Source organism: Felis catus, chromosome A1 (assembly GCF_018350175.1).
Source record: "Felis catus isolate Fca126 chromosome A1, F.catus_Fca126_mat1.0, whole genome shotgun sequence".
NCBI classification, from domain to species: Eukaryota; Metazoa; Chordata; class Mammalia; order Carnivora; family Felidae; genus Felis; species Felis catus.
The window spans coordinates 86,750,604-86,760,342 of record NC_058368.1 but is presented as its reverse complement, the minus strand read 5'-3'; the positions used below and the strand labels follow the sequence as shown (position 1 = coordinate 86,760,342).

Here is a 9,739-nt window from a genome sequence, read left to right as displayed (position 1 = left end):
AAATAGAGAGATTGGATTCATGTTTCCTGTGAAACTTTCATATTTAACCTGGGCTTATTGTTTACAGTTCAAAATATATTGATGAAATTCAAGTGTGTAGCAAGCACTATCTTAATAATTTTGCATATTATATTTCAGTCCAATATGAATGCCACAACAACACCCTCAGTTAAGAATTGGTGTTATCACCATATTGTACAAGATAAGACAAGCTTAGGGAGCTTTAAAAATTTGTTCAGATTCACACTCATAAAAAGTGAAAGAGAGGATTCCTTTTGCTATGTAGATTTGTTTTGACTCAATATGTTTTTATTCTTTATGAAATATCATTGAACAGTTAGTGTCATTTTTTTAGGTCTAAGATTTCGTAGAGGATGTTTAGTGAGATTTTCTTTGTGATATTATAAATATGATTCAAATTTAGTTTCATGTCCATGGTAAAATAAGGCAATACATATCTTTGATTCCTAATAATTTCCATTGGAATCATCATTTTCACAGAGCCTGAATCAGACATAACACCTCATAGATATGCTGTCTAGACAAAGACTGTGATCTTTGCTATCTTGGCCTCCTATTTAATTCTGGCCATTTTAAGGGGGGGATTCTTCAAGCAATTAAAATGAATACTTAATAGGAAATGTATATAAACATTTGTGTATGTCATGCTACTTACATATATCAGCTATTTGAAATGAACTTTTTCAAAGAGAAAGGCATTTTTGCACCTTTCTGGTCAAAAGTAGCCCATGGAGGCTTTTTTAACCCATTTATGCTCCTACAAATTTGTTAATCCCCAATGTTTGTGCTTACCTGCTGTGATTCAAAATTCTAGTGTTATGTTGATTACCAAAATCTTCTTTTTCTTTCAGCTCTTCTGCTATCCATGGTATGAGAGGGAAATTAATGAAGTTCATCTTGTCTGAGGTTTTCCACTCATAGTTTCAAAGAGCATAAAATTCTTTTCAATTTGTTATATGTGACCCTTTGGGGAAACTATGGTCTTGCAGAGAAGCTATTTTCCCTTAAATACTATGAGTACATTCCTGTGTGAAACATTTCAACCAGGAGTAATCATGGGATGTAGCCCTGGCATGAATATCTGACACCTCACAGTCTTGCTTTTGAGCCGTCATGTTGTCCCAGGTGTATCATTAGAAATATCTTATCAGGGCTCTTCAAATAGGAAAAACAGGGGATAGAGCCCAGTGCACTATATTTAATGTTAGATTTAAATCAAGAGAGAATGAAAATATATGTTATAAATTATATAACAAGCTGAATATTGATATGGTATATATATTTGAGGGTGCAAATAAATTTGGTTTTAATTGTTTTGTTATTTATATTTATAGCACTGTGTATTGTTTTTCCCAAGTTTGTAAAATCTGCTTTCATTTAAAATATTTACCATGAAAATCCAAGAGAAGAACACAGACAGCAACCTCTTTAACCTCAACTGTAGCAATTTCTTACTAGACGCATCCCCAGAGGCAAGGGAAACAAAAGCATAAATAAACTATTGGAAGTTCGCACACACACACACACACACACACACACACACACACACATATTCTGTCCAGCAGAGGAAGAAAAAATCATCAAAACAGGCTACATAAGGGGAGAAGATATTTCCAAATCACATATCTGATCAATTGTTAATATCCAAAACATATAAAGAACTTATCAAACTCAACACCCAAAAGCCAAATAACCCAGTGAAGAAATGGGAAATGGACAGAAGACATAAATGACACTTTTCCAAAGAAGACATCCAGAAGGCTCACAGACACATGAAAAGATGCTCAGCGTGATTCATCATCAAGGAAATACAAACCAAAACCATGATGAGATACCACCTCACACCTGCCAGAATGGCTAAAATTAACAACTCAAACAATAGCAGATGTTGGTAAGGATGCAGAGAAAGGGAAACCGTCTTATAATGTTGATGGAAATGCATACTGGTGCAGCCACTCTGGGAAACAGCGAAGAAGTTTCTCAAAAAGTTGAAAATACAACTACCCTACCACCCAGCAGTCACACTACCCTGTACCAATAGAATATGAAAATACAGATTTGAAGGGGCAGATGCACCCCGATGTTTATAGCAGCACTATCAACAGTAGCCAAACTATGGAAAAAGCCCAAATGTCCATCAACTGATGAATGGATTAAGAAGAGGTGGTATAAATATATAAAAGAGACTATTAGCCATCAAAAAGAAAGAAACCTTGCCATTTTCAATAATGTGGATGGAACTAGAGTGTTATGCTAAGCAAAATGGGTCAGAGAAAGATATATACCATACGTTTTCACTAATATATGGAACTTAGGAAACAAAACAAAGGAGCAAATGGAAAAAGAGAGAGATAAGGCAACCAAGAAACAGAGTCTTAACTATAGAGAACAAGCTATGGTTACAGGATGGGAGTGGGATGGAGAGATGGGTTAATAGAGGATGGGGATTAAGGAGTGAACTACTTGTGATGAGCACTGGGTGTTGTATGGAAGTGTTGAATCACTTGATTGTACACCCGAAACTTATATTACACTGTATGTTAACTAACTGGGATTTCAATAAAACTTTTAAAAAAAGAATGAAATGAGGTGTTGTATTACACCACACATGAAAGTTAACCCCAAACAGATTATGAGTTGACTTGAAAGAGTAAGTAACTAGAAGAAACATATGGAAAAATGCTCTTTGATATCAATCTTGGCAAAGATTTTTTAGCTATGACCAAAAGCACAAGCAACAATTGCAAAAATCAACAAATGATACTGCATCAATTTAAAAACCTTTAGTTGTTTGTGACATGGGAGAAATTATTTGTAAATCATATTTTGGATAAGGTGTTAACATGTAAAAACATTTAAAAATCATATAATTAAAATGTTTTAACTAAATATGGATATATATATATTAAAATATATACCTATATTTAATTAATTAAACATATGTAAATACAAATAAACATATGTGAAATATAGATTGATAAATAAAAGTATATAAAAATCATCAGCAAACAATTTTTAAATCCATTAAAAACTGGCAAAAGACATAAAAGTCATTCCTCTAAGGAAGACATATAAATGGTCAAGTATATAAAAAGGTGCTGAATATCGCTAATAATCAAAGATATAGAAACTGAAATCACTATATGTCACATGATACACATTACTTGCCTTTTATCAAAATGAAAATTGAAAATAAGTGTGGTGAGACTGTAGAGAATAGTAGATCCTTGTATGTTATTGAAAGGTATGTAAATTCCAACACCCATTATGGAAAACAGTCTGAATGTTTCCCAATATATGTATTGTATTGTATATGTGTTTTCAATATATGTATTAACTACATTTTTTTCTATCCATTTTATATCAATGAAAAACAATAACACTTTTGTACAATGATGACAACAAATGTTAGCAGCTATATGTTTATTACAGGGTTCAGATAAATGTTGATTTACAGTAATATACAAATATTTTTAAAAACTTGCAAAAACCATTGGAGAATATTGGAAAATAATACCCACTATTGGAGAATAATATCAAAATATGTCTTTAGCTAATACAGAATAGTTTCTTTGTTAAGTTTAGATGGTTATAGTGTTAATTATTGGCTAACCGACTTAAGATTCATTTCTTACCATTTATTGATTCCAATTTTTTTGTATAAAAGTCAGTAGTAGTTATCTTTCAGAATGTTTATGCAGAAATAAAGGAAATAATTGGCAAATTCACATGTATAACTTAGATATACTCAGAAATCTCATCCTCATCATCAAGTTCTCTGTTCCAAGACTAGAACAAACTAGCATCACATCACCTCCAATATTATCACAAAGAGGAAACATAAGGAAGAAACTTATGGGTAAAAACTAGTGAGATGCCAGAGAAGAAAACAAAATAATAAAGAAATTATGTTATAATTGATGACAAATCTGGAAAAATTTTTAAGAAAGAAGAAAAATAAATATGAGGTAAATGAAATGGACAGAAAGAAGACATATAGAAGGTCAAGAGTGTGAAGATAGTAGGGGGACATGAAGGGAGAGATAATGGAATAAAAGCTAAGATAATTTAAAAGTAAATTGTTTTTTTATTCAAAGGTATTCATACACATAAGTTAACCAGAAGTACATTTAAAATAATAAGAAATTAGGAGCGTGTGGGTCGCTAAGTCGGTTAAGCATGCGACTTCGACTCAGGTCATGATCGGTTTGTGGGTTCGAGACCCACATCAGGCTCTGTGCTGATAGCTTAGAGCCTGGAGCCTGCTTCAGATTCTGTCTCCCTCTCTCTCTGCCTCTCCCCTGTTCATTATCTGTCTCTGTCTCTCAACAATAAATAAATGTTAAAAAAATAATAAGAAATTTAATGTTAAAAAACAAACATAAAAAGAAATAATTAAAGTACGAAATAAGTGAAAACAAACATACTAAAATTTAGAAAGTAAATTAAACTTTACTTTCAATTTCTTGCTATACAAATTTAAATTTCTACATAAATTTATGTGAAACATAAAAAGTTCAAAAATAAATGTATAAAGAATAAGTGTAGGAATAAAACGTGTTGTCTTTTTTAATTATCCTGTTACTGGATATGTGAGATTAACATACTATTTTTTTCTGTTTGGATTGCATAATGTGTATTGTCTCCTTTACAAACCAATTTCAGTACTTTAAAAAATGTCATTATGTGACTCTCACTGACACCAGCTAACATTATACTATACTTACAAAATTTTTCAAAGCCTGTTATAATTGTAATATTTGCAAGTCTAATATTGTGAGACTAATTTAATAAATCAGTTAAATGAGCTTGTAATATTATTCTTGCCAATACAAAGAAAGGAAAAAAAATATAACAAATTTGGTATTACTGGTTTTCCATAACTACTGCAAGAGTAAGTTAGAAAAAAATTGCAATCTGTGACTATACTAAATTGTGTAAAATTTGAAATTATCATAGAATATTCCCAAGTGAGAATTAACCCAGGGCTGATTGCGTTAAATTTGAAATGAAAAACAATATTACGTTATACCAGGGGCCTATTGATGTGAACACAGAGATTGAAACATTTCCCCTGAGTTAGAAATTGCTAAGACACTCCACCAACATTCAGACCCACGTAACCATGTAAATGCAGCATCCTGTGGAGCAGTACCAATGATACAATGGATATCTAATAACTTTACAACAATTTGTATTAACCAGATATTTTGAAATTATTTGAATTTGTATTGGAAAATATTTTTATTTGTAATTATTGAATTACATGTATAAACCAATAGTTTGATGCTACCAGATCATTATTATTGATAACAATTTGAAGGTAGGTAATAATTTGAAGTTAGTAGGTATCAGAGACATTGACATTTTGCATATTTATATATTTGGTATCATTTTCTCACCCAAAAATTTTCCAAGTGCCACTTTCATGTCCCTGTTTCTCAGGCTGTAAATTACAGGATTCAGGCTGGGAGGTAACAGAGAATATAACACAGACATAAAGAGGTTCAGTGATGATGGGGATTTTGAGGTTGAACCTAAATATGCAATACATCCAGAAAAGAGGAACAAGGCTACCACAGTTAGATGGGGCATGCAGGTGGAGAAGGTTTTAAACCTGCCTTGTGAAGAAGGAATTCTTAGAACTGTGGAAATAATATAAACATAGGAAGCAACCATTAAAATAAAACATACAAAAGCAAAACAACAACTAACAATAATAAACATATATTCTAGACTTTGCTCCCCAGAACAAGCAAGAGTAAGCAATGCTGGAATATCACAGAAAAATTGATGCACCATGTTTGGCCCACAGAAATGGACAGAGAATGTACCTGCAGCATGAATGGATCCATAAACACACCCACTAAACCATGATGCCATCACCATCTGCACACAGGTACCTCTACTCATGATGGCCTCATAGCGCAGGGGACAGCAGATGGCAGCATAACGGTCATAGGACATCACTAGAAGGAGGGCAAACTCTGTGCCAGCAAAGAAAACAACAAGAAAAACCTGTGAGGCACATCCCACAAAGGAGATGGAATGACTGTTGTTCAGAGAGTTCATGATGGATTTGGGGACAGTGACAGAAATATAACAGATATCAATCAAGGACAGATTTTTCAGGAAGAAATACATAGGGGATTGGAAATGCTGGTCAATGGTAGTGATTGTGATAATGAGCAAGTTGCCCATCAGTGCTTCCAAGTATATCAGCAAGAAGAATGTGGCATACAGTCTCTGAAGCACCTCATTATCGGGAAGTCCCAGGAGCAAAAATTGTGTTACTAGGGTCACATTGGTTAGTTTCTCAGGCATGATGATTCTTTTATCTGGAAACATAAGAAAAAAAATTCTTGTCATCTTCAGAATCTGTCTCTTTTTGTTGGTTCTGTTTTCAGTTTATTGTGAAGTTATTCTGAGGTAAAGCAAATCTTGCAGACTATAATTTCTTCAATGAATAGAGAAAGTATTATATTAAGACAGTCATTTAGTCAGATGAGGAATTTTTTTCATGTGATATCCTAAAATTTATGCATAAAATAGAAAATATTACCTCAGACATCCATAGATGAGGGATTTTTTTTTTTTTACCTTGATGGAATAGGTTAAAAGTAGCAGGAAAATTTGGAATGAAATGGCTAAGTTCTTTACCCATTCTTGGAAATTCTTGGAAATTTGCTTTAGTTCATTGTGAACTGTGTTCTTGGTACATTTCTGGTTTATTTATGCTTCAAGTTTGTATTTACGATCTAGTTAGTTAACATACAGTGTAGTATTAGTTTCAGGAGTGCAATTTAGTGATTCACCACTTACATATAACATCCAATGTTCATCACAAGTCCCCTCTGTTATGACCATCTCCCTTCTAGCCCATCCTCCTCCTACCTTCTCTCCAAGAAAGCTCAGATTGTCCTCTATAACAGTCTCTCTTATGTTTTGAAAACTCAGTATGAATAATGGGGAGGTTATTTCTCTACTTATCTCTATCCTATTACAGCATAGGTAAATAAGGAGGGAAGAGATGGGTAGAGCTGAATATTATCTTTGTATATTTTTCTGTGACAATGATAGAGACTGTGACAATAATATATATTTTGAGTGTAATCACGGTCACAATAAAATCACTACATTAATATCAAGACTTTAAGAAGAAAATATGTAAGATTTATTTGAGGTCAATCAAATCCAAAAAGTATTTATATATTATGAATTATGTATTTTCCTTCAATAAGGACACATGACTACTAGGCAGCTAATAAACAAAATTAAAATACAATACTATCTTATTTTCATGAAGGAAAGTGGAATGTAAACGGTGAAATAAACTTACCTACTTAGACATATCAACAGAGCTGGAATTACATTGGGATGCTTATAATGAATGCATAGAGGTTTGAAAGAAATTCACTTACCTAATACAAATCCAGTTTCCCTAATTTTAGGAGTCAATTATTTAAGACACTGTGGACCTTAAAGAGAAAAATGAAGCTAACAAAGTACACTTTCTCACTTCTGAATCAAAGTTGAAAGCTGGATCTTTAGTCCAACAGGTAAAAATTTCTGTTTAAATGCTGCTATTGCTCTGGTTTCCAGTGCATTGCTGAATGACAGTCTCCTCTCCGCTGGAGCACAGATTCAGTGGCACTTATATGGGTCTTAGATTTTTGTGTGTATTTACAATCGACTAACTAGAATGAGAGCTAATTAACTGCATTAACCATATGCTCTGATTGTCTCATGTTGTCATCACATACAATATGAAATTGGAAGTGCAAGCAATCAGGTCCACATTGAGATTTTTTTCCCCCAGTAAGGCTGCATACCATGAAACCTTCTAATTAGTAACAAGAATACTGTTAATAGACCTTTGTGAAACTTTACTTTGTCAGGTAACGGATTGATTTCAGTTCATAAACTAATATTTTTAAAAAATTTTAATGTTTATTTTTGAGAGAGAGAGAGAGAGAGAGAGTGAAAGAGAGAGAGAGAGAGAGAGAGAGAGAGAGAGAGAGAATGGGAGAAGGGGAGGGGCACAGGGAAAGGCAGACTCAGAATCCCAAGCAGGCTCCAGGCTCAAACTGTCAACACAGAGCCCAACTTGGGGCTCAAACTCGTGAACCATGAGATCATGACCTGAGCCAAGTCGGACGCTTAACTCACTGAGTCACTCAGGTGCCCCTATGAAAAGAACAGCTTTAAATCCAAATGACAGCCCTGCCTTAGTTTAAAGCTAAAGTTCTCTTTTCTGCTTATTATGGATCTTTGATAAGAAATACAGTTGCTGAGAAGTCTGTTTTGCTTGCTGTTTGCTACGAGCATTGTGAGGCCTTTCCTAAATGTAACCCTCTGTGTAGTAGAATGGGTTGTAAACCTTCCTAAATGTAGTCTGATATGTAATGGAATGAGTGATTGTACATAAACTAACCGGCATTTCTCGCTTCTGTAAACCTGCTTGCTTAACACATTCCTCACCTACCCCCTTCCCCCTTCCCCCTTTTTTCCTCCCGCCACAAGTAACGGACAAAGCCTTCCCGCCAAAGGACAGACAAAGGACGCCCAATCAGAGAACAACAAATGTCCTTACTTTAAAATCAACTAATCAGGCCCCTCATAATTTGAAACCTCCCCTGTGCTATTTGTCTCTGTCTATAAAAACACTGTACCAACCCTGATCGTGGCCTCTTGCGTCACCAGCGACGAGTGCGCAGAGGACCAGGTTCGAACCTACAATAAGCGACCCTTGCCGCTTGGCTTTGACTTACGACTCTGGTGGACTTTTGTGGGAGGTTTCGGAACTTCGGGCATTACACCTATAAACTCATATTTGAACAAAAGTGATTGACTCTTTCTTTTTATTTTGCTAATTATTTGATTTTTAAAAATATTTGTCATAAGCAGGACATCATTCCTTACACCATATAAAATATGTAAGATATAAGATGATGGAGAAACTTAAATTCCCTTTTTTTTAAATCTCTGCTGTATTTTATTTCCTTGGGGGGAAATATCAGGTATGTTACCTGTACTCATTATTTGCAGTTTCCTGTGTATTTGGAATATACAAATGCAAAAGGCATATACATTGATATAAGTAAGATCTTACTAGGTTTTTTTTACCGACTTTTTAAAACATTTTTCAGAAGCACATAGAATACTATTGCAATTTAAAATTGATTAATTGCATAACTAAACTCATAATTCTTCATTAAAGTCAAAATTATTCCCAATTCTGAATTTACCAATGTATGTACAGTAATTAAGTAAAATATCAGGGAGCCTGGGTGGTTCAGTTGGGTAAGTGTCTGACTTAATTTTGGCACTCCCGGTTCATGAAATCAAGCCCCTTGCCAGGCTAAGTGCTGACAGTGCGTAGCCTGCTTGAGAGTCTCTCTCTCCCTTTCTACCTGTTAAGCCTTGAAATTGAATAAATAAACATTTTTTAAAAGGTAAGTAAAATGTCATTTTTTCCCACTTAACTCTTGGCTACTATATACAATTTATTTTCAAGTCTTATACAATTTGACTGATGTTACCAAATCATGGAATTGGAGTTTTATAACATTTTACCCCCAGAAAGCACCAGGTTTAATAATTACCTATGGATAAGAATGTCTTTGCTTGAGCCCAGGAGTCCAGTACCAAAGGTCAAGCAAACCATTATAGCAAAGTGTCCATGACTGAATGCATTGAAGAGGGAAAGGGAATATTT

General features: G+C 34.0%; 1 protein-coding gene across 1 annotated transcript; it reads right to left on the bottom strand.

Moving 5' to 3' along the window:
• Positions 1-5,397: 5,397 nt before the first annotated feature.
• Positions 5,398-6,345, bottom strand: LOC101093577 (olfactory receptor 14A16-like). The gene has a single exon (XM_003980603.2). It carries the CDS (start codon positions 6,343-6,345, stop codon positions 5,398-5,400), a length of 948 nt encoding a protein of 315 aa, XP_003980652.2.
• Positions 6,346-9,739: the final 3,394 nt, after the last annotated feature.